This window comes from Mercenaria mercenaria, chromosome 14, assembly GCF_021730395.1.
Source record: "Mercenaria mercenaria strain notata chromosome 14, MADL_Memer_1, whole genome shotgun sequence".
Taxonomy (NCBI): domain Eukaryota; kingdom Metazoa; phylum Mollusca; class Bivalvia; order Venerida; family Veneridae; genus Mercenaria; species Mercenaria mercenaria.
Window position 1 is genome coordinate 52,082,518 of NC_069374.1, and position 26,516 is coordinate 52,109,033.

At 34.8% G+C, this 26,516-nt stretch overlaps 1 protein-coding gene across 1 annotated transcript in view; it reads right to left on the reverse strand.

Moving 5' to 3' along the window:
* Window positions 1-2,201: 2,201 nt before the first annotated feature.
* LOC123527598 (probable serine/threonine-protein kinase drkB) overlaps window positions 2,202-26,516 on the reverse strand; it is a 44,849-nt gene continuing 20,534 nt past the window's right edge. The window contains exons 3-14 of the mRNA XM_053523487.1: window positions 23,839-23,966; window positions 20,025-20,136; window positions 18,999-19,149; window positions 15,212-15,376; window positions 11,931-12,147; window positions 10,728-10,874; window positions 8,999-9,152; window positions 6,977-7,087; window positions 5,217-5,286; window positions 4,518-4,705; window positions 3,397-3,525; window positions 2,202-2,785 (exon numbers count right to left, since the gene is read on the reverse strand). Coding sequence (XP_053379462.1) covers window positions 2,651-2,785; window positions 3,397-3,525; window positions 4,518-4,705; window positions 5,217-5,286; window positions 6,977-7,087; window positions 8,999-9,152; window positions 10,728-10,874; window positions 11,931-12,147; window positions 15,212-15,376; window positions 18,999-19,149; window positions 20,025-20,136; window positions 23,839-23,966 — 1,707 coding nt within the window. The 3' untranslated portion in view covers window positions 2,202-2,650. The remainder of the gene's footprint in view (window positions 2,786-3,396; window positions 3,526-4,517; window positions 4,706-5,216; window positions 5,287-6,976; window positions 7,088-8,998; window positions 9,153-10,727; window positions 10,875-11,930; window positions 12,148-15,211; window positions 15,377-18,998; window positions 19,150-20,024; window positions 20,137-23,838; window positions 23,967-26,516) is intronic.

Sequence of the window (26,516 nt, forward strand, 5' to 3'; positions counted from 1 at the left end):
AGCATGCCACTTTCAACAAACACTGAGGCATGTCCCTTTAAACAGCAGAGTCATGCCACTTTAAATAAACAATGAAGGCATGGCCCTTTAAACAGCAGAGACATGCCACTTTAAACAATAAAGGCATGGCCCTTTAAATTGCAGAGACATGCCACTTTAAACAAACAACGAAGGCATGGCCCTTTAAACTCCAGACATATGCCACTTTAAACAATAAAGGCATGGCCCTTTAAATTGCAGAGACATGCCACTTTAAACAATAAAGGCATGGCCCTTTAAACTGCAGAGACATGCCACTTTAAACAATAAAGGCATGGCCCTTTAAACTGCAGAGACATGCCACTTTAAACAATAAAGGCATGGCCCTATAAACTGCAGAGACATGCCACTTTAAACAATAAAGGCATGGCCCTTTAAACTGCAGAGATATGCCACTTTAAACAATAAAGGCATGGCCCTTTAAACTGCTGAGATATGCCACTTTAAACAATAATGGCATGGCCCTTTAAACTGCAGAGATATGCCACTTTAAACAATAAAGGCATGGCCCTTTAAACTGCTGAGATATGCCACTTTAAACAATAATGGCATGGCCCTTTAAACTGCAGAGATATGCCACTTTAAACAATAAAGACATGGCCCTTTAAACTGCAGAGACATGCCACTTTAAACAATAAAGGCATGGCCCTTTAAATTGCAGAGACATGCCACTTTAAACAAACAACGAAGGCATGGCCCTTTAAACTGCAAAGATATGCCACTTTAAACAAACAACGATGGCATGGCCCTTTAAACTGCAGAGACATACCACTTTAAACAAACAACGATGGCATGGCCCTTTAAATTGCAGAGACATACCACTTTAAACAAACAACGAAGGCATGGCCCTTTAAACTGCAGAGATATGCCACTTTAAACAAACAACGATGGCATGGCCCTTTAAATTGCAGAGACATGCCACTTTAAACAAACAACGAAGGCATGGCCCTTTAAACTGCAGAGATATGCCACTTTAAACAAACAACGATGGCATGGCCTTTAAATTGCAGAGACATACCACTTTAAACAAACAACGATGGCATGGCCCTTTAAATTGCAGAGACATACCACTTTAAACAAACAACGATGGCATGGCCCTTTAAACTACAGAGACATACCACTTTAAACAAACAATGAAGGCATGGCCCTTTAAACTGCAGAGATATGCCACTTTAAACAAATAATGAAGGCATGGCCCTTTAACAGCAGAGACATGCCTCTTTAAACAAACAACAATGGCATGGCCCTTTATAACAGCAGAGACATGCCACTTTAAACATGCCAGTGGACTTTAAACAAACAATGAAGGCATGGCCCTTTAAACAAAAACAAAGACATTCAACAACTTTGAAGTTGCTCAGTCGGTTAAATATTACACCTAAACATTACAATTTTGTACCTATGAAAAAATCATTTCATACGACAAAATACTTTATCATATTAAAAACATAACAATTTTTACATATAATGACTAACTGATTACAAATATGGATAGCACACTATGAGATCAACAGTTCAGAGTAGCTGAAAACAAACCATTAAACTATAAGCAAGTTGTTTTCAGGTGCCGAAACACTGGAGAATTAAACTAATTGGAAGCAGTTATATTATGGTTTTGGCAGGTAAAATCAATGAGCACCATTGAAATAGAGGCATAGTCATAGCAACATTTCCTTGAACACCAATTACCATTACTGTGAAATCATTCAATATAACAGACTTAATTTTCATGGTTTCAGTCAAAACAGATATTCCATGTGGATATGCCTTTGTGGATTTCAAAATGTTTAACCTTTACCCTGCTACATTTCTAAAATGGACTAGTCCATCATTCATTTTGGTCAGAACCAGTCGTTTTTCAAAGGGGTGTTCACTAAAAATTTACTGACTGGCACAGTCGCATTTTCAAAAAGGCAAAATTACTTGCGGCCAGCAGGCTAAAGGTAAATATAAGATAAATGGGATCTGAACTATTAAAAATTAATCCAGCATAACAATCAATGACCTGACAGTAACTACATCATCACAATAATCATGGGAGTCACATTTCAAGTAACGCTAAGTAAAACAAGTTTTTTCAACTTAATTACTTCCCTTTCATAAATAGCCACCATTTGTTTTGTTGCTTTAAACTCAATTACAATGTACTTCCTTTTTTACACTTATTCCATTTGTTTCAGTCACATTATAGGTAAATGAAGGCTTGGTATTTTACTTTACTTTGTTATTTAGCACAATTTGCTATAGTGTAGGCTTAGAATTATATATTAAATGATTTTGTGGTAACTCCCCTTTAGCCAAATACCCACTCTTTGTTAAAATTAGATCTGTAGATGTAGAAATTTGTCACTTTACTCTGTAGAATGGCAACCATATGATTTGGTGATTTCTATGCAAGTTGTTTCCCTTTAACAAACTTCTTTAATGTTATCATTCTGCTGGTATTCACTTCTTTTTTTTGTCTCTGCATCACAGTTTCCTACCTCCATAAAATGCCATCATTACCCAATCTTCAGCTTCCCTAGCTGGCATTAATACCTTGAACATGAGATTTTAAACTTGACAATTCCATCACTGCATGGGTGTACTCTATATACATTAGTGATTTAAGCTATGTCTTGTCATTATTTTCTGAGAAACTAACTCGTAATGTTTTTGAAGTTGATCTCGTTCTATTGCTTCTTTGGTTTAAATCCTTCTGGAATATCTTGGCTTGGTGGAGAATCTCTTTCAGCTGAACTGTAATCTAAAAAATTAAATCACACCATAAAACTAGTTTTTTCTTCTTTTTTTTCTTTTAATAGACAACAGTACTCTAATCATTTTTCATAAAAAATAACCTTTTGCAATATTCATACCTAATAACATAAAGAAATTTCTTTAAACAAGACGGCCAAACTGGCCCTAGGTCACTCACCTGAGAAGCAAACCAAAACAGTGTAAACATGTTTCATATAGTGGTTTCATGGAAACAAATATTCTGACGAACTTTCATTAAAATAGGAGCAAAAATTTTGAACGTAAGCAAGTATTTAGAAATTTGATTTGACCTAATGACCTAGTTTTGACCCCAGATGATCTATATTTGACCTTGACCTAGATTTTGTCAAGGCTATCATTCTGAGATCAGTTACAAAATACAGCCTTTATTGCATACATAAGGTTTTTCTTTGTCATAAGAGGATTTCATCGCATGTAAACTGGCCTTTCTTCAATAAACAGAAAAACAACTAAACATAGACAATCACAAGTCTAAAACCAAAACAAGAAACATTTTTGATACGTCAGTATGCTGAAAGGCAGCATAAAGTCCGACATCCTAACCTTTTCTTCTCCAAATCTGATATATACACATACCTGTTTAAAGCTATGCCTTTCATTCATATTGCTGTCCCAACATCTCTTCATTAACATACTGTACGGCCTGAGCATCTTAGTACCTTCAGGAATTTCTGGACGACCTCCGGATATAACATAATCCATCACCTATAATAATAAATAATAAATATTTAAAGCAGTGGAATGTTTGAAATTTGTACTTTTTATTGTCAGTTTTACTGTCAGTTGAGTCTTGGTATCTAATGCCAAAGGGTTGAGTATTTCACTTCAGGATGACTAGAATTAGACTTAAAATGAGCCGTGCCATGGGAAAACCAACATAGTTGCTTTGTGACCAGCATGGATCCAGACCAGCCTGCGCATCCGCGCAGTCTGGTCTGGACCCATGCTGTTCGCTTTCAAAGTCTATAGCAATTAGAGAAACTGTTAGCGAACAGCATGGATCCTGACCAGGATCTGGATCTATGCTGGTCGCAAAGCCACTATGTTGGTTTTCCCATAGCACGGCTCAAATGATATTCTGTGCAAGTGTTTTAGGCACGGAACTTGAAAATGTCTTCGAGATAGCTGGAATTATGAGATGAGGGAGTTTGAGATACGGAATTTCAACTGTATTACGTTAAGTGTTTAAACCTACACATTTTTGGTAAAGTCAAACAGTGAAATTCAAAATAAAGCTTTGAATATGTGTGCCTTAATATATGTTCTTTAAACACATATTAAGAAAACTGTCCTCTAGACAACCTCCAGATAAACCATAAACAATCACCTATGAAAAACATTGTAAGGAAGAAATAATGTATTATGAAGGTCTTTTAAATCCCTATAAACAGATATAACAAAATGAAGCATAGTTCTTTCATCTATACAAAAAAATAGAAATTACCATAGAGAATTACCAATCATCAATTTCTGAAGGCTTACACCTCTATTACCCATTATTTTATTTTATTTTACTTTTACACAGTATTCCCTGGACAACTTCAGATGATTTTAAAAAAAACTTGATAATGTTCCGCAAAACTAAATCAATTTACGAAGCTGTTTCCAAAAATAAGACAGATTTCATGCTAAAATGTAAGAAGCCGTAATTATATACGGATGTATGTACACTTGATGTTTTTAAATTCTAAACAAACCTCTTGAGCAGTATTCATATCCTCGTATGGATCGTCACACATGACTAGTTCCCACATGACAACAGCGTACGAGTACACATCAGCTGCCTTTGTGATGTAGCCCTCAGACTCCTGAGAATTGGGATGCTCCAGCACTTCCGGAGCAGTCCATGCAATCCAAGGGGGACAAGCACTATATAGTCCCTGGCCTGTAAAACCAAACTCAGTGAGATAGTTACAGCAGTTTAAGTTGTAATAACTCGAAGTTAGAGCGCTTGAAAGGATTCAAATTTAGTACCTGTTGGTTTTTCTTTTTGTTAGGTACAGAGTCACACTGAAAGAATTTAGGTCATATGGCAAATTTTCCAACATCTGATGAAAGTAAAAGATGCCAGGTGTCCTTCCATGCCTTATTTCAGGGATAGGTTGCCACCTGGGTAGAACCACAGATCTGTAAGCTAACTTGATTTTCTTCACATAATTCTACACAATGAGCAATGTTTCAACCCCACATCAGTAAGGGCAAATGATACAAGGCCAGAAATTTAACACCTAGTGCCGACTGGTAGCTGTTTAGGAGCTTATTACATGTATACGTAAGTTTTGAAGAAAACGCATGAAAAAATCCCAATTCATCAAAAATCGTGTCACAGTGTTAGAACTAACAAGAACTGATTTATATTATACTGAACTAAAGGTGTTATTCATATGTTTACTTACAGCAACAGTCCTCTAGTTGACAGCCAGATCGGAGAGGCTGGGTAATATTCACTATGCCAAAGTCACAGATCTGAAATAAAACATCCATATTCTGAATAAATGTGCATGTCTAAACAGCTATTAGTACATTCAAAGCTTTACTTTGAATTTCACTATTTTCATTAACAATCTGATTTTTTTTTCTACTCAAAATTTTAGGAGAAATTTCTCTCCTGTGTAGATTCTGCAAAATACCAAATTCCAAATTTTAAAAAAAAATCTATTCAAACAAATTTTTGTTAGCACTTATATTCGCAACAATTATCAACTTAAAAAGTTAGTGAAGGCAGGCCATGATGGTCAAATGGTAACATTCAAATTTAGCTGGTGGAGGAACACAAAACATAGATATTTTCCAGTATCTTTGAAATTACTTGATACAGTCAAACCTGTATTAAGACGCCAGCCAAAATAGTTCAGAAGTTTGTGGACAGACTGCTTAGGGCAAGTGGCTGCTTATTACAGGTGGCCATTGTGGCACGTGCAATGAAAAAACTTTAAAATTCTATTTAGAATGAATAAAATGAACATATGTATCTGTTTGAAAATAATTTATAATAGTGTTTGACTTCTTTTGTTATTTTCCAATGAAAGTGATACTTTTTAATGGGCAAACCTTTATTACACTGACACACATCTTTCAATGGGTGGACCTTTATTACATCGACACATGACTTTAAATTGGTTAACCTTTACTACATGAACACACAATTTAAACCGGCTAACCTCTATTATATGGACACAGCTTTTAACGGGTGAACCTATATTACATGTACACACAACCTTAAATAGATTTACCTTTATTACAAGAATACACAGCATTAAATTGACGGACCTTTATTACATGGACAAAGCCTGAGAACCTTTAATACATGGACACAACCTGAGAACCTTTAATACATGGACACAAACTTTCAATGGATGAACCTTTGATACACAAACATGTTCATTATAAATGGTCCAACCTTTTATTACATGGCACACAGCTTTAAATGGGTTCACCTATATTACACAGAAACACAGTAATATATGTATGAACCTTTATAACATGGACACGTAGCTTTAATTGGGCAAACTTCTATCACATGAACACAGAAAAGTGTATTCTCACATTTTCTCAGAATGAACCCAAAAAAGTTTACTTTTCTTTCTAGCTTTGACAAAGCAATTGTATTATTCTTGTACATTTTATAATTTGTTCTGAGTTTGAATTTTTCTTGAATAGAGATTATTATTTTGCTTTTGATTTGTTTAACCTTTACCCTGCTAAATTTCTAAAATGGACTGGTCTATCATTCAGTCTGGGCAGTACCATCTTTTATTCAAAGGAGTGTTCACTGAAAATTTACTGACTGAATAGCAAACAGTACAGACCATGATGTGCAGACAGATCTTGGTCTGCACTGGTCACAAAGGCAAAATCAATTGCCGCCAGCAGGCTAAGGGTTGAAATTTGGGTGTGGCTGTTTAAATGAGTAATATTATAAAATAGCTAAACTTAATTTTATTGAAATTTATGTGACAGTCAAATAAGATTTTTGCAATGTACTTCAAGTAATTTAATGTTATAAGATACTGGCAAAAAACCAAGTGTTTCATCAGAAAAATTTCTCAAGAGTATATATAATAAATCTTATGTTCACCTTGAGACATACCTGGTACTACTTATAAGGTAAATCAATAAACTCGGTGAAGTGGTATTAAAAATGGGTTTACAATACCTTTACAACATCATTATTTGTGATAAACAAATTTCCACAGCGAAGATCTCTATGTAAGATAGGAGGTTGTGTTGAGTGTAGAAAGGCCATACCATCAGCAACTTGAGATAACTGAAAAAAAAAAAAACAAGTATATCATATAATATTATATTTATTCATATAAAGTTACATATTTCTTCAAAGACAGGAAACCATTGTAAAAATTGTTTTTCTTTAAATTTTTAAACGTATTAAATCTGATACAGGTCACAATGAATTGTAAATAAGATTTTTTTTGTTTTTTTAACCTTGAAGAGAACAGCAACAACACGTAAAATAAATGATACAGTTTATCAATGCATTTCAGTAGTTCACAGTTTTTTTTAGTCATTTGGTAAAAAGATTTACAACAACTTCCTTCACAGAAATTTTTCAGCATTAAATCAGTTACACTGACTGAAATGAAATTATCTGTTCAAACTGAAGGCACTCAACACAATTAAGGTCTTGGGTTTTGGGTCTTTCAAAACAGGAAATACCGGTAAAGGTAAATTTCTAAAATGTGTTCAAGTAGTTCTCAAGCAATCAATGTTCAAGAGAACACTATATCCGTGTTTGTTGTCTCACAGTTAACCCTTACCATGCTAAATTTTTATAATGAACCTGTCTATCTTTCAATTTGGACAGTACTATTTCCTGTTAAAAGGGGTGCTTACCAAAAAGATATACAATTACTAACTGAATGGTGAACAGTGCAGATCATGATTAGACTACACTGGTTGCAAAGGCAGAATCAGTAATGTCCAGCATGTTAGACCAATTGGGCAACATACGCCTGAAGGGTTATATTAGAGGATGGGAACAAAATTTAAAGAACTTGACTGTTGAAAAAATCAAAATCTAAGTCAAAAAATTCCTTATCAGGTACAGGTATGTCAAAATACACCTAAAAATTGGAGGTATCATCCATGTTGTACCACAGAAAAGTAGTCTCGGTTTTTCCCTACGGCCAATAATAAAAATGTTTCAAAATAAGCTATTTATAGTAATATAAAAGGGAAGTAATTCAAAAATGTGTTATTGTAAGTGAACAAAAATGTGATCTGCCAAACAAAATCAAGAGCACTGCAATGCAGAGCAATATACACAAAGCAAAGGTCATATGACCTTAGACCCCTAAGTGTGACCTTGACTTGAAGCTAGTCATCTGAAACATGCACTCTGCACGTCGTCTCAGTGTGGTGAACATTTGTGCCAAGTTTCTTTGAAATCCTTCAAGCAGTTCAAGAGTTACAAAGCGGACACGAAACAAACTGATATGACCTTTGACCCCTAAGTGTGACCTTGAAGCAAGACATCCAAAACATGCACTCTGCACGTCGTTTCAATGTGGTGAACATTTGTGTCAAGTTTCTTTGAAATCCTTCAAGGTGTACAAAGCAGACACGAAATTGCTAACCGACAGACGGACGGACAGACGTGCCAACGTATGGTGTTTATATGGCATTTTCTTTGATTTTTAGGGGTTAAATTCCCTAAAATTGCCACATAAATCTAAGGTGATTTTCTTCTAATTTCATATAAAACATGGACGGAATGAAGCTCATAAACACCAGGACGTTGGCCCAGACAGACAGACAGCCGGACACCTGGGGGTATAACATAATATGTCCCTTCGGGCATATAAAAATTAGGCAAATAAAAAATACGGCTGCATGCTTTTTTCTGCTTTTTTTTTTTTTGCTAGATTCAAGCTGATTTTAAGACATTTTTTGGATTATTGAACACATCAAACATTTTAATATATTTATTTTTTAGAGTGACAGCAACATAACAGTGATTGTCATTTTAATTTAATCATAGGTTTACATTAATTCATAAAATGATTTTGGCCTCCATATGTTGGGTCCAGGTTTATTGTATGTTTTACAGGTAAATGATGTTATGCCATCATTTCCAGTGATTCAAACATGCTGAACTACCTTAAGAATGTGTATATTAATATGCAACTTTGTTCATCAGAGTGAAAGAAAAAAAACTTACAATTTTAACCCTATGTGGCCATGTAAGTTGTATTCCTGCCGACTTGATGAAATCTTTCATTATTTGACCAGTAATATGTTCAGATATAATATACGGGTGTGTGGACTCTGAGCAGTACCCAAGAAGAGAGACAATATTCCTGTGTCTCTGCTGACTGTAAAAAAAGATATAATTTTTTTATTTCTGCTTTAGACTAAACAGTCAGCATACCGTCTTTAAAGATTTTCATTTTTAATATAGTTACACCAATATACACAATGCCGATTAATACATACTCTTGTTTAAATTGCCAAAATCAAACATATCATCTGGAATAACTATTACCTTATAAGCAATACCTACTGAAATGTGTCAAGTTATACAATACTGTTTAGCTTTTAAAGGCACTGACCTCCAGATTATGGCTAAGAATAATCTTTCTTTAAAACTGAAGTAAGGTCATATTATTATGATTAGAATATGAGTTTTCATTTCTAAACTATCATAAAAATGCCAAATCAAGAAAAAAAAAAGATCCCCACATTAGGATTCGAACCCGTCCCATTGCAGTAATGGGAACTTTTCCACTGTTTTTGCATATACTGCCATGGAGGAATATGTGTACACTGCGTTGATTATATAGATATTTATAATAAAGCGTTACAAATGCTTTTCGATTTTCTCAATTAGTTTCCAGAGTCGCAAAACTTTCTTAAAGAATATAGCATTAATTTCTTGACATGTAATTTTTTTTCTTTACTTTTTTTGTTACCATACCATCTGGAGGACAGGGCCTTTAAAAGGGAGCATGTTACATGCATTTTCATTGATGAGACAACTGAATTTCACAATTTATTTTCAGCTGTATAAGAGATCTCAAAATCTGCATGAAAACTGTTGTTTTATCCCTTGTAATTTCTGATGACTTAGTGCTTTAAACTTAAAAAAAATTAAAAGAACAAGAGCTGTCACTAATGTTTCAAGCAATCAATGTTCAAGAGAACACTATATCCATGTTTTTGTTGTCTCACAGTTAACCCTTACCCTGCTAAATATTTATAATGCTTACACCAATATACACAATGCCGATTAATAAAAGTCAGTAGGGGTCATGTACTAAATAAGTACTATCAGCATGTGAAGTTTGAAGGTCCTGGGTGCAGTGGTTCACGAGTAAAGTGCCTTCATGCAAAAAGTTAAAGAACGAACTAACAGACAGACAGTTGAAAACTAATATGCCTCCCTTCAAGGCATATAAAGGTCCCTTGTCAAACCTATTCTTTGATTAATGAAAAAACTTGTCTCAGCAAAGAAACTTTTGTCCTACTGATATTGTCTTAATGTAGAAAAAATTTGCCTGAGAAAAGGAACTTGTATCACACCTATTTTATAGATAATGAAAAGGCATATCAGATTCTGAGAAAATAAGCTTGTTCTTTATTTTTTGTTGATTTTAATGTCACAACAACACAATTATAGGTCATACAGCAACTGTCCAGCTTTGATGGTGGAGGAAGACCCCAGGTGCCCTTCCGTACATTATTTCATCACAAGCAGGTACCTGGGTAGAACCATCAACCTTAAGTCTGTAAGCCAGCTGGATGGCTTCCTCAAATGAAGAATTCAATGTCCCGCGTGAGGCCTGATCCCACATCGGTGAGAGGCAAGTGATTTTAAGTCAGCAACCTTAACCACCTGACCACTGAGGTCTTGTGTCCTACCTATTTACTGGATAATGAAAAAAGCTTACCTAAGAAACGAAACTTGATTTTTCAGATCTCCAATGTTTTCCTTATCGATCTGGTATTTGTGAACACTCAGGGTTATACGTTTTACAGATACCCTAATACCAGACCATTCTGCTATGTACGTGTCCCCAAATATACTGCCACCAAGTCTGTTAAAATAACAAGAACAAAAATGTGCTGTAAAATCACTGATATTTGTGGGGAACTAATTTTTGTGGACTTCCTAGTTGAACCAATCCACTAAACTTAACTCTTTACTTGCTAAATATATGCAATGAACTTGTCCATCTTTCATTTGGACAGTACCATTAACTGTTAAAAGGGGTGCTGACTGAATGGCAAAAGTTCAGATTTTTATCAGACTGCATGGATGTACAGGCCGATCATGATCTACACTGGTTGCAAAGACAAACATTATAAGGGTTAATCCCAACAAACAAATAAAATTCCTACTCATTCTATGTTAAAAAGTTGAAATCCATAATTCATTCCAATACAAATAGCTGTTTTGGCCAAAACACGAAATTAAGTGCCCAAGAAACTAAAAAGATTTCACAGTATACTTATAAATTAAATTTCGTATTCAATTAAACTCTTTAAGACTGACCTGAAAAGTCCTACTGGCAGTACGAAATTACAGTTTTCACAGATTACGAAATTACAGTTTTCACAGATTACGAAATTACAGTTTTCACAGATCACGAAGTTATGGTAGAGGCCTTGTAAGGACATGCTTGTAAGGACATATGATTACATTTTCTCCAATTGCGATTTTGGCATTCTCCGACTAGTTGCTGGTATGAATTTCATTAGCTGTTTGAAAATGCCTAACTAGTATTAGCAGAAAATTTAAAACGAAAACTACCGAATACTGTTAAGGGTCTTTTACCTTAAACAAGTTACAACAATTACATAATCTCTGTAATGCTCACTACCTACCTAAATAGCAGACTCAAAGCAGCCTTCACACCTAAATATGCATTGTAGAGATACTGAGGTAAAGATTTTTACTCTGAGACATTAACATACTGCTGCAAAGTTAATTCAAAATTCAAATACGAACTTGATATATTTTGTTTAAAATCTATCTCCTTCAAAGCATAAATTTGTAGACCGATGTTATCAAATCAGTCTCTTATTTTACGACATCACAAACTGGCATTTTTGGTAAATTTAACCTCTACAACTATTTAAATTTTACTGACCTCTGACCCAAAGACAGGCAATCTTCTGGTATCCCACAATGCTCTAGAACAGGAAAGCAGACAGACTTCCTTCTGCTTGGTGCTCCGTCTCTGTATTCTGACTTCACCGATGATGGAAGCATTCGTCCAGGGTGGGCGGTAGAACTGATTGGGCCAGTACTTGGTTGTTCAACATCAGCTAGTTGCCAAAGCGTTGTGTCTGGTATAGTTCGAATACCTATAAAGAATTCATTCTTCAGTTATCACTATTTTTTTATGGTAAATTTCACCTTGAAAAACATTGTATGACATATACCCCTTGAAAAGGCTCGACTGAAAAAAAATTTATTAAGTAAAAAAAAAGGGCTTGACTTAAAAACATAGTCAACATCAAAATCCAGAAAGGATGCACACATCAAAACTTGATACTGGTGTAGTATGCCAAGTTTCATTAAAATTGGATGTTAACTGTAGAAATACTGGAGTACGTAAGGTATAGCTGTAGTTCTAATACTGTTTAATTCCAAAAAGTGTTTACTTATAACTGTAGGAAAAATAATCAGGTATGAAAGTCTCAATAATATGTGCATGGCCACTTTGTGTTGATGACACAAACTTGGCATTACTGGATACAAACTATCTAAGGAGTTTTGTACACAAGGAAGTGTGACAGGATACTGTGAAATCATTAATATTCGTGGGGGACTAAATTTCATGGATTTCGTGGTTGAGTCAATCCACGAAATTTAATCCCAACGAACAAGTGAAATTCCCATTCATTTTATGTTGTAAAGTTGAAATCCACGAATTCATATCCCCACGATATTTCCGTTTAGACCAAAACCACGAAATTTCATGCCCACGAAATTAAATGATTTTACAGTAATTCAATACAGCCTTCAACACTGGGGGAAGGAAGGGGAGCATAGATATAAAAAAAAAAATCAAGACCAAGTAATAGAAAGAAAAGTTAAAGCTGATCTTTGTTAAGAAAAAGTCTTCAAATTTTGGCTGTGTTATAATGTTTTTGAAAAATCTTTTGTCTAAATGAGAGAACCTATTAACCTTTAGCCTGCTGGCTGCAAGTGATTCAGACTGGTAACTGACCAGTGCAGACAAAGATCAGCATGCTATCTGTGCAGGCTGGTCTTGGTCTGCATAGTTCACTGTACAGTCAGTAAAACAAATGTTTTTTTCCAAATTGAATAATGGACCAGTCCATTTTGGAAATGTAGCAGGGTAAAGGAAGTTCCCTGATAGAGATCATCAAACTTTCATAAAAGGTCAAACTCTATCAAATCATCTGACGACACCTTTTATTTTATTTTCTATTTCTATTTTGTATAAATAAGTTTATGGTAACTATAAAACGCAAGCATTTATGGATCACATGCTTCTTTCATGCGTTAAGGAAAGATAATTTGCCACCTTCACTTATAGTATACAGCAGACACAGTGGTCAAGTGGTATTTTAGACACCTGACTGATAAACCAGCCCCGAGCCCCCACCATATCCTCCAACAAGTTTCAACATTCTTCTGGACAAGTGCCCAGTGTGCTATAGCCAAAGAACTAGGGAATGTCCTTGAATTGGAGTGTCTTCTGTATCTTCCTCCATCTTTCATTTAAACTTACTAACACAGTCTTCATATGTGCAACAAATAAACATACCATAATATTCCCTTATAAATGTGCCTGTGGGTGATTGGGGCATTTATCAAGGCCCTAATTGTTTTTAGTTAATATAAATTATAACTTTAAAATGAATGAATCTTTAACAACTGAAGCACTAACATAGTGCTGGTATTCATTTCTGACATAATTTAACTTCATTTTTTATATAGATATTGATGGAAAGAGGGAAGGGCATTAATTAGGAAATATATGGTGAATACCTAATACAGTACCAGGTGCTGTTATCACTAGAGTATGCCTTATCATGTCAGGCAGTATAATTAATGCCCTAGTTAAAATTTAACTTGATTTTTTGTTTGTTTTGACACCGATATCTTATCAGAAAGTAATTACAATTGCCATGATTGTTGCATGTTCAAATGCATATCAAAATCTCATTTCAAGGTAAAAGGTCAATCATATGGTATCATAACCTTGATTCTTATCCCAGCAGCAAAATCCATTAATGTCATTGGCATGTTTTTATTTGTTCTGACCAAAAACTGCCATTTTATAAATTAATTTAAATGTTGATTTTTTTTGGAGGGGGGGGTTGGGGAGGTGGGGTGTGGGGGGTGGGGGGGGCGGGGATCACACCGACATAACTATAGATCATATGGCAACTTTCCAGGAAGAACCCAGGAGCCCCTCCATGCATTATTTCATAACTAGCAGGCACCTGGGCAGAACCACCAACCTTCCATAAGCTGGCTGGATATCTTTCTCACATGAAGAATTCAATGCCTTAAGAGAATGGCCTATATTGGTGAGGGGCAAGTGATCTGAAGGCAGCGATCTTTAAACTACTCGGCCACAGAGGCCCCTTTTAATGTTGAAAAAAAAAACATTGAGATTTCATTTGTTTGTTAGGAGTTATTCAGTTTATGGACTTACTCTGTCAAACAATCCACTTACATGTACATAACAAGGTTATCCTAATTATCTTACCAACTGACACTAGACTATGTCCACAGAACACGCAGTCTCAAACTTGACATAGTAACCTTGGATTTTTAATAAGACAGTTTGACAATGTGTCATGAAGATAACATGAAAAAAACATGGCCTCTAGAGTAACAGCGCAAATAGGGTTTTTCAAACAATTAACCTACTGCTTTTCTGTAACAAGATTTTCCCCTGATTTCTCTATACAAAAGGCACTGTCCTCCAGATTTTTGGAAAAAAGATTTTTCTTTAAAACTTAAGATTTGTTGCACTGTAAAATTATTAATATTCGTGCAGGACTAATTTTCGTGGATTTCCTGACTGAGTCAATCCAAGAAATTTAATCCCAGCAAACAAGTAAAATTCCTATTCATTTTATGTTCAAAAGTTGAAATCTAAGAATTCATATCACCATGAAATTGCCATTTTGACCAAAACCGTGAAATTTCATGCCCACGAAATAAAGCAATTTTACAGTATTCAGACACAGCTAACCAAATGACATCACACAACTTGCCTAAAAATGGAGTATAACCAAAGGTGTAACAGACGAGAAAAGAACTCTGACAATTTCATAAAATTTATAAAGGAATGCCTATTTTTCCAAGAAAAACTTTCCATCCAAAAATACTTGTTCATAAGCCCTCGATTCAAAGACCACCATGGTAACCGTGGTAACTGACCTGGAAGTTTACTATAAAATTCTGTATGTGATCTCTTGTTGTAACACATCAGCCCTATAAACCCAGCCATAAGAATTACACCAGCATTTACACCAACTATGATCATCACCTTAGTTCTGTTTGTCTCAACTCTGTCATCTTTGTTTCCAGGAAGTACTGTATCCTCTGAAAAAAACAACAAAAAACAAGGTGGCCAAGATGGCCCTAGCTCGCTCACCTGAGAAACAAATCATAACAGTGTAAACATGTTTGACCTAGTGATTGGACCAAAAATGCAGTCTCTTTACAAGCATTTTCTTTGATATCACCTAGTGACCTCATTTTTGACCCCAGATGACCTATATTACAACTCGACCTAGACCATTAAGGCAATCATTCTGACCAATTTTTATGAAGATCAAATGAAAAATACAGCTTCTATCGCATACAATGTTTTTCTTTGATTTGACATAGTGACCTAGTTTTACACCCCAGATGACCCATATTCAATCAAAACCTAGATTTCATCAAGGCAATCATTCTGACAAAAGTTCATGAAGATCAATTGAAAAATACAGCCTCTATCGCATACAAACTCGGCCTAGATTTCATCAAGGCAATCATTCTGACTTAATTTCATAAAAATCAGTTGAAAAATACAGCCTCTATCGCATACACAAGGTTTTTCTTTAATTTGACTAGTGACTTACTTCCTGAACCCAGATGATCCATATTAGAACTTGACCTAGATTTCATTAAGGCAATCTTTCTGACCAAATTTCATGAAGATCAATTGAAAAATACAGCCTCTATCACATACACATGGTTTTTCTTTGATTTGACCTAGTAACCTTCTCTTTAACCCCAGATGACCCATATTCTAACTCAACCTAGAACATACCAAAGTAATCATTCTGACCAAATTTCATGAAGATCAATTGGAAAATACAGCCTCTATCGCATACACAAGGTTTTTCTTTGAGCTGACCTAGTGACCTACTTTTTGACCCCAGATGACCTATATTCAAACTCAACCTAGATTTCATCAAGGCAATCCTTCTGACCAAATTTCATGACATGAAAAATACAGCCTCTTTCGCATACACAAGCTAAATGTTGACAGACGACAGACAGACATGACAGACGACGAATGCCGGACATCAAGCAATCACAATAACTCACCTGAGCATTGCTCTGGCGAGCTAATAATAAAACAAAAAGGGAGGTAACTTTTTTTCAAATTTAAACGGAATGACCACCACCTTTATCAAATGACAAGATGAATTTTGATAAATAAAGAAGAAAGAAATATATTTTGTAAGTGGTTGTAGGGAATGGTAGGGATAATTATGTTTCCGACCTCTGCCCATTCCAGTAATAAATATGTCAAGTTTTTCTACTTCACAGTGACCACATACAGGAAGTTATTTGATACACCAAATTTACATGTATAGCATTCTTGGTTCTAAAGTCATCTTCTAGGCGTACAGACACAGAGCAAACTGACTAGAGGCACAGAGCACGAGAGACCCCAACAACGGTGAGAAGGACATCGTTTAGGTACAGACAACTTAACATTACACGACTGTTTCTGCTTTTGCAACCAGCGCAAATCATTATCAGCCTGCACATCCGTATCTTTTTGTAAAGTTACCCCTTTCGTTACAGTTAATGGTACTATATATAACATGTTATGCTTATACCTATGGTACACTCAGGCTTTCCGTTTTTCATTGAACAAGGGTCCAAGGTTGTCACTTATTCAGCCATACAAGGCTAAATATGCATATTTAAGCATGTAGACTCATGTATAGCATACATCTTGATCACATTTTCTTTAGGGATTATTTTTTCAGAAAAACCTTATGTAGACTGACGATGCAGAGAGGTTTTCTAAATGAAATCTAACACGTAAACTTGAAACATGAACCTCTTTAATGTCAATGGTGAGTGCGCTTGTTAGAGCATGTACGACACAATGCACATGCATCTTTATCAATTTGCTAAGTCACCAGATGACTGTAGATAAATTGATCTCCTAGTAAAAACTAATGTTTTTATTATATAAAAACTGGCTAATTCAAACTTCACTGGATTACTATTTATAACATTTTCTCTTTGAAAAAGATGTTAGACAATTGTTTTGACCTAGACTTAAAGAGGCTTTATAATGCTATATATGGTACACTTTATACATGATATACAACCGAAGAAGCATTCATCAGATTTTTTTCTTTCACTTTTCAACTCTAGTCAAGGTTATGCAAATAAAATGTAATTATTATCGTAGATAAGTGTTTGCTGCCCCAGACAATACTATTTACTGCGGTATCCGGGAGAAATCATCAACTTCAGATATTTCGCTTTAACTTATCATGACCTGATTTTAAGGACACGATATTTAAATGTTTATACATTGTGATACAAACTGAAGTTTTAACATTAACATCACTATAACCTATATTTGGTGTAAATCTGACCAGCGTAGTTTTAGAGGAGAAGATGTTTAAGTATTCTGTTGACAATTTAGGACACAGGACGACACAAGCTGGACTATCCTCATCAAGTCAGGGGTGTAACTGTTTCAAGTTATCGCAGTTTATAACCCATTTGAGTTATTGCTTATACTTTCATAACTTGTTTCAGTTATCATAAAATATTACAAAGCCCTCTTGTGCCAATTCCTCATTTTGAATGAGACTAATGCAATTATTTCCTTAATCCTTGAACTTTTATCTTTCCAGCTATGCAGTAAAATTTTTAAGCACGGCTGATAAAGATTTACCCAAACGTTTTAAAGCTATAAAACTCTTAACATCCCATTATGCTTATCAGGTCATGATCAGACTAAAAGAGAATTGGATTAACCACAGTTTTCTACTAATTTCACTTTAAAGGTCACTTTGTAAGAACAGCAAAAAGACTTTTTTTGAATAACTTACCTGAGTTAACTATATATTTTATAACTAATACAGGTTATAAAATGCTTGAATTATGTTGAAAAAGTAACTGAAATAGGTTACATAACTTAAAACAGTTACACCCCTGACTGCACATACGGTACTTACAGCTCAACCTGAACCCTTGGTAAAAAGTTGCAAAGTCACTATATGACCCACAACTGTGTCAGAATGATGTTAACCGTTATCATGCTGGGGACATCATAATATGAGGTCCAATTATGATGTTGATATGCATATGTATAGTTTATCATTTCCTTTGGAAAATGATAGGGTGATCTCCTCCCTGGATAAGTTCTCTTCTATTCCCACTAGGTAGGCAAGAAAGTGTGATAACTTTTTACTAGTTGCTTTCCTTCATAACAATTGAAATGATTGTATGTAACTTTAAAAGCCTGCAGATCCTTGAAAGATTAAATTTTCAACCCTTACCATACTAAATTTCTATAATGAAATTGTCCATCTTTCATCTTGGACAGTACCATTGACTGTTTAAAGGGATGAATACCAGAATGAAACTGAATGGCAAACTGTGCAGATCATGATCAGACTGCATGGATGAAGAAGACAAATCAATTAACTTTTGTACTTTCAGACAGGCACAATTACATATAGGTGGTTTGGAAAAATAGGAAAGTCTACACAATAAAATACAGATATTGGCATGGCTTACAGAGATGGAAACTTTCAAATATCAGAACATAAACCATTTTGTTAAGTCAAATGAGCAGGGCTGCCTAAACATGCTGATCAGCAATGGGCTTCCACACAGATACAAGTAAGCTAAGTCACTTCCACCTCAACCTGAGCTGACCACAGAGTCAACATTCATAAAACTGATTTCTCACCAGAATCAGTACTGTTTGACAGATTATCTGTTCCATTAATTGTAAGTTGTCCTTCTGTGTGGGTCTGCTTCACCGGTTGTCCATCTTGGTCTGTATTCTGTACCTGCAGATAACCATCGGGGCAACAACTGACATGGTGAAGTTCTCCATACTGAAATACACATAAATTACATCATTAACCCTTACTCTGCTATATTTCTATAATGAACTTGTCCATCTTTCAATCTGGACAATACCAGTACCATTACCTGTTAAAAAGAATGATTACCAAAAAACTGACTGAATGGCGAACAGTGCATTCCATGATCAGACTGCACAGATGTGCAGGCTGATCTAGGTCTGCACTAGTGGCGAAGACAGAATCACTTGCTGCTAGTAGGCTAAGGGACAATTGATGAAATTCAAATTTTTGAAATCCATTTAAACAAGAGCTGTCAGAGGACAGCATTGCTTGACTATACAACACTGCCTTGTCACTAAAGACAGCTTAACAAATGAGCTGTGCCATGAGAAAACCAACATAGTGGCTTTGCGACCAGCATAGATCCAGACCAGCCTGCGCATCTGCGCACTCTGGTCAGGGTCCATGCTGTTCGCTTTCAAAGCCTATTGCAATTAGAGAAACCGTTAGCGAACAGCATGGATCCTGACCAGACTGAAGTATAATCATCTGTTTTTGTTGTGTTTTACGTTGCACAGACACAATTATAGGTCATACGGCGACTTTCCAGCTTGGATGGTGGAAGGAGACCCCAGGTGCCCCTCAGTGCATTACCTGTATTTCATCACGGGCCGGGCACCTGGGTAGAACCATTGATTTTCCGCAAGCCAGCTGGATGGCTTACACACATGAAGAATTTGACGCCCTGATTGAGCCTCAAACCCACATCGATGAGGGACAAGTGATTTGTAGTCTGAGTGATCTTAACCACTCAGCCACGGAGGCCCCTATAATCATCTCTAAATAAATACTACCTTTTTATCGAACGGTCTATTCTAGTATTACATTTAGTTGCAGATACATACCACTTTCCCCAGACCTTTCATATCCTTCAGAATAGTGAAGTTGGCATCTTGTGGTAGAATTCTCTCTCTGTCACAAACTAGTCTCACATATGTCATCTTTCCATTCATTGACCTATAAAAAATAAAAGAGCAGTGTCACAAATAGTCATATTCTTCCCTGCTGCTGTGTTTTATAGTGAAAAGGAGCGAAGCTGGTCCTAACCGAAAGTATCTGAGATTGAAAATGTTCTGTCTGCAGATTCTGTACAATAAGGAAGCTGTAGGATAATTTGATTGTTTTTGTGCTATGCCTTGTTCACTTTCTTCTTTTGACATCTGTCATTTACATTAAATGTCATTTCATTCCCTTCAGCAGTCAAAACAACATAGTCAAAGTAACATTTTACAAAATAAGAACAAAAGGGGTAAACAATAAAATGATTTATTTATTTATTTGGGTTTTACGGTGCACCAACACAGTATACTAAGGTTATATGGTGCCAAACAGGACTACAAATTTTGGTTCCACATCTCATTTACATCGAAATAAAAACATGAGGTTGGTAATTGATCTAGAACAAGTAGCTGCGTTCAATAAACGCGTACAAAGCAACCTCAGTCCAAAACAAGGTCAAGGTCAAACTGAGGTCAGGTGATGTTTGAAGATAAGGAATGGTCACAGGTTACATCTGTATTAGTATCAATTCCGTTACATCTGTATTAGTATCAATTCATTCTTGTAAGCGATATTGATGCTAGACGAAACGGTCCCATTTGGTTAACCAAGAGATGGCCCATATAAAGCAACCTAAGTCCAAAATGAGGTCAAGGTCAAACTGAGGTCAGGTGATGTTTGAAGATAAGGAATGGTCACAGGTTACATCTGTATTAGTATCAATTCCGTTACATCTGTATTAGTATCAATTCATTCTTGTAAGCGATATTGATGCTAGACGAAACGGTCCCATTTGGTTAACCAAGAGATGGCCCATATAAAGCAACCTAAGTCCAAAATGAGGTCAAGGTCAAACTGAGGTCAGGTGATATCTGAAGATGAGGAATGGTCACAGGTTACATCTGCATTAAGTCATTCTAGTAAGGGGCATTGATGCTAGACGAAACGGTCCCATTTGGTTAACCTTGTTCGGACGGATGGACGAGCGGACAGGACAATCACAATATGCCTCCAGCATCAGTAGATGCCGGGGGCATAAAAAGAAAAAATAAGTATCAAATCTATATACCTTTGAGTAATAGCTGTATGTACTTGCACCCAAAACTTTAACCAGGATTTTGTAAGTCCAAAGTGGGCATAATCTGGCCAAAATGCAGATCAGAGTTATGGGACTTGATGCTATCAACTAGTTTTATAACCCCGAAGACACATGTGAAATTTCAATTCAATATCTGCATTAGTTTTGGAGATAGTAACTTGTATGTAAAACTTTAACCAGGATTTTCTAAGTCCAAAAGGGGCATAATTTGACCAAAATACATGTCAGAGTTATGGGACTTGACCCAGTGAGGTTGGTAATTGATCTAAAAAAAGAAAAAATAAGTTTCAAATCTATATGCCTTTTAGTAGTAGCGGTATACACTTGCACGTAAAACTTTAACCAGGATTTTCTAACCCCAAAAGGGGGCATAATTTGCTCAAAATACATGTCAGAGTTATGGAACTTGACCCAGTGAGGTTGGTAATTGACCTAGAAAAAGAAAAAGTAAGTTTCAAAGCTATATGCTGTATGTACTTGCATGCAAAACTTTAACCAAGGTGTGACGCTGACGCCAGGGTGAGTAGAACAGCTAGACTATTCTTCGAATAGTCGAGCTAAAAAGGGAGAAAACTCCAAAAATACTCAAGATAGAGTTGTTGCTCATGCATTATGTACTTTCTCTCATTGCTACCATTACACGTGTCTCATCAATTTACCTTTTCTGGTTTTAAAATTGTCATCTTGACAAAAGGAAATTTATGCATATTAAAGGGAGATAATTAAAAACTTCTGCAAGTAATTTACCAAAATACATTGTAAGATTTGAATCTACCAAAATACATTTTAAGATAGCAACACTGAAATTTCAAATTACATTAAACCATAGTAAGATAGCAACATCATAACTTGAATTTACCAAAATTCATTATAAAAATAGCAGCATTGTAACTTGAATTTACCAAAATTCATTATAAAAATAGCAGCATTGTAACTTGAATTTACCAAAATTCATTATAAAAATAGCAGCATTGTAACTTGAATTTACCAAAATTCATTATAAAAATAGCAGCATTGTAACTTAAATTTACTAAAAAACATTTCAAAATAGCAGCAAGGTAAGCTGAATTTACCAAAATTCATTGTAAGGTAGCAGCATTGTAATTTGATTTTACCCTGAACCATAGTAAGATAAGTAATAGGAGAGATCGCCGTGACGTCACGCGTTAACATCTGTTTATCTGGTGGTTGGCAAAACAAATGATTTTAACACCGTTTGCGTATTGAATCAGAATTTTTACTTTTTAATAACTTTTTTGCTCATTTATGGATTTTCAAAATTCAAAAAGATTTGAAATACTAACAATCTTCATATTTTTGTATCCAAATATCTTTTTTCAATGAACAACCGTTTTAAATGACATATAATTTTAAAAGCGGCGTAGTGATTTTCACAACCTTTAGAAAAACAGTGTAAGTTAAGCGTTCATAATTAATCCATTTTATTTCGAAATAACAATTAAAAGTAATCAATAAATTGCTTGTTTTATAACCTTTCCATTGATCAAAAAATTATTTATGTAATTTGTGTTTTAAGAAAGTTTAGACCGTTAGAAAAACATCACTGTTTACAAAAAACATGGACGGTCGGCTTCTGCCCACCCGATCACTGTCTTATCAGTTCTAAAAATAGAATTTGTATACAAACACGATCTCTCCTATACATTGCAAGATAGCAGCACTTTAACTTGAATTTATGAAAATACATTATAAGACTGTAACATTGTTACATGAATTTACCAAATTACAATGTAAGATTCGATTTTACCAAAATACATTGTAAGATAACAACACTGTAATTTGAATTTACCATAACTCATTGTAAAACAGAAAGTCTATTATTTGAGTTTACCTAAATCAATTTAAGACTGCAGTATATGTAAGATAGCAGAATTTTTTGTAACTTGAGTTTACCTAAATTCATTGTAAGACAGCAGGACTATAATGTGAATTTACCAATAAATTGATTGTAAGATAAGAGGATTATAATGTTAATTTACCTAAATCCATTGTAAGACTAGGATTAATTATAATGTGAATTAACCTAAATCCATTGTAAGATAACAGGATTATAATGTGAATTTACCTAAATCCATTGTAAGACCCATTGTAAGATAGCAGGATTATAATGTGAATTTACCTAAATCCATTGTAAGATAAATATAATGTGAATTTACCTAAATCCATTGTAAGACCCACTGTAAGATAGCAGGAATATAATGTGAATTTATCTAAATCCACTGTAAGACCCACTGTAAGATAACAGAATTATAATGTGAATTTACCTAAATCCATTGTAAGACCCACTGTAAGATAGCAGGATTATAATGTGAATTTACCAAAATCCATTGTAAGACCCACTGTAAGATAGCAGGAATATAATGTGAATTTACCTAAATCCATTGTAAGATAGCAGGAATATAATGTGAATTTACCTAAATCCATTGTAAGATAATAGGAATATAATGTGAATTTACCTAAATCCATTGTAAGATAACAGGAACATAATGTGAATTTACCTAAATCCATTGTAAGATAACAGGAATATAATGTGAATTTACCTAAATCCATTGTAAGACAGTAGGACTGTTGTCTCATTATCATTTCTTTCAGCTATAAATACAGCATCGCTATGAAAACCAAGTGTGTAATAGTATTCCCTCCTGTCTTGCTGACCATACTTGCATAACTGAAACACAAACAATGAAATATGTACAGTTTGCTTACTCTTTTATCTCTTTATATTAACCTTTAGCCTGCTGGCATTGTAACTAAAAATACAAACTTCAAGTAGTAGCTATCTATGTTAAATACATGTGTAGTTAACTGCATCAAAATACAAGGACTGAAAAAAATTATTAAAATATCATTTCCTGAAAAAGAGTTATCTGAGCTGAAAAAAATTATCCCGGATGAAATATTTGGTAAAAATGGAGACAACTCCGCAAATACTTATGATAGGCTTAGGTGACTATTGACCTAGAACCTCATGCAAACTATGCCCTTTTTACCTCTAATCATGAAAATGCATGTCACATGGATTAGCAACCTGAATACAAAACTATGTAAAGATCAAATAATTGATTGCCCTGGTGAAAGTAGAACATTTTTTATGGTGAAATTTGTCAACAAACAGACGATTTTTTTAAAAGTCAAAGCCCACAGAATTTCACAAGGTGAAATATGTTTAAAAGGCTACTGCTGGAAAGAGAACAATCTCAACTACCCATAAATATGCGTCAAAGTATAGGAAAAATATCTAGAAATATGAAAAAATCGAAGAAATCAATTTCAAGACTGTGTAATCATACATGGCATTTATCATAGATAGGTTACTTTTCCTTTGCACTGATATAACATGGGCAGAATTAGGATTAAGAAACGGTGTTCACTCAACAATTTCACTATATAAACGGATTGTTTCACTTGTGTAAAGAAGGCTTAGGGTAAGTCTCTACATGTCAGAATGGGCACCGTGTAAAATATGGAGTGGAGTCATGGAGTGGAGTGGTGGAGTGGAGTCTGGAGTCGATTTTGGAGTCAAATTTGGAGTCAATTTTGGAGTCAATTTTGGAGTCAGTTTTGGAGTAAAAAAACTGACCTCAACAAGATTAATTGAACTATTTCAATAGTTAATAAAACATAAAAATTCATTAAATGATCCTACGTTTATATGTCACCTCCAAATAATTATCCACATAAATATTTCACACTTACATGTACTAGTAAACTGTTGAATCATGAATGGGCTCAATATCATACTCCTCTAGAAATAACAATAACAGCTACTGATGTTTTCTCAAATGACCCTTATCAGATTGGTAAGAATAACTTGCCATTATATTGGATAGTTAATTACATCAAATCACTCTCTACTTTATGACAGATTTCTACAAAATTCTGCTGGAGAAGGTACTGGTACAGCACCTCAGCATGATATCTCATTCTTATCAGGACTTGACCCCTAGTTCCTTCATGGTTTGTTATTTATGATGTTGGGTCAGATTTTGTCTGAAGATTACTCAGAGAGAATTGATAAACATTTCTAACTTGAAATGTGAAATAATGAGAAAGTATTGTTTTAAGTTTTTAAAATGAATCCGGAAAAAAACATCTGCATTTTTAAAGATTTGCATTTTGTAAATTTTAAGTTCAGACTGTTAAATAGTAAACATGTAAATAGGTCTGCTTTCTGCAAACAATGCAGACCATGATCAGCCATGGTCTTCGCTGGTCAAAATTCAAAATTTATAAACGATACCTATATCAAATAACGAATGGCGTATTGAGAAAATAACAAGGTCAGAATTTATAAATATCCATGTTACTCTTGAGTCAGCTATAAAGATTGCAGGCGAGTAGCCAGGACCTTGTTCATAGTATGCAGGGGTGGTGTTGGGGGTACGGGGGTATCCTCCCCCAAGAATTTTTTAAAAGGAGAACAGCAAATGGTGCATTTTGGGTATATATTTGAAGTAAATACAGTGAACGTAAACCTTGTTCTTTTTTTTTTTGTTTGTTTTGTTTTTAATAAATTTCATACAAAATGTATTATTTTAGTAGACCTACACACATGTGAAAGAGACATTTTTATTACAGATATTTTTCAGTACATACAATAGGATCGAGCCAATATGCACCCTAAAACAGAGCAAACCACCTATCCCTTTTCTATACAAACTGACCGATCATTTGGTCCAATCTCTAAAAACACTGGTTTAAAAAACGCAGGCTTTTGTTGTAACTTTAAAATAAATCAACAAAGGCATATTGATGGGCGACATTGAAAAAATGTTCTAAGTGTTTATTTAGAATTATTGCTATTACGTTCCCTTTCACGTTAAGCCTGCAATAACCCTCGTTGTTTTCAGTAGTTTGGAAATTTCTATGCTTTAATGGTTTGATCAGATTTCTACAGACGTTCTTTATGAAAACAATGCTAAAGACCGAACAAGTTTTGTAGAGGGGCTGATATCTTTGAATTCTTTCTTCGTGAAATAAATGCTACTTGAAATTATAATATCCAAAGTGTTTCTGGGACTTTAATACCCTTGGTAAACCATAATATTACCAGTAATGACATGACCATTGTCTTAAAACACAGACTCTAATAGAAATTTTATAACCAGGAAAACCGTGATGAAAACAGTTATAACCAGTGTTGTTGTTTTTTTTTTTCTTCGACCATAACATCAAGGAATTCCATTCCTAAATTCACCACAAAAATGATAATAATAAT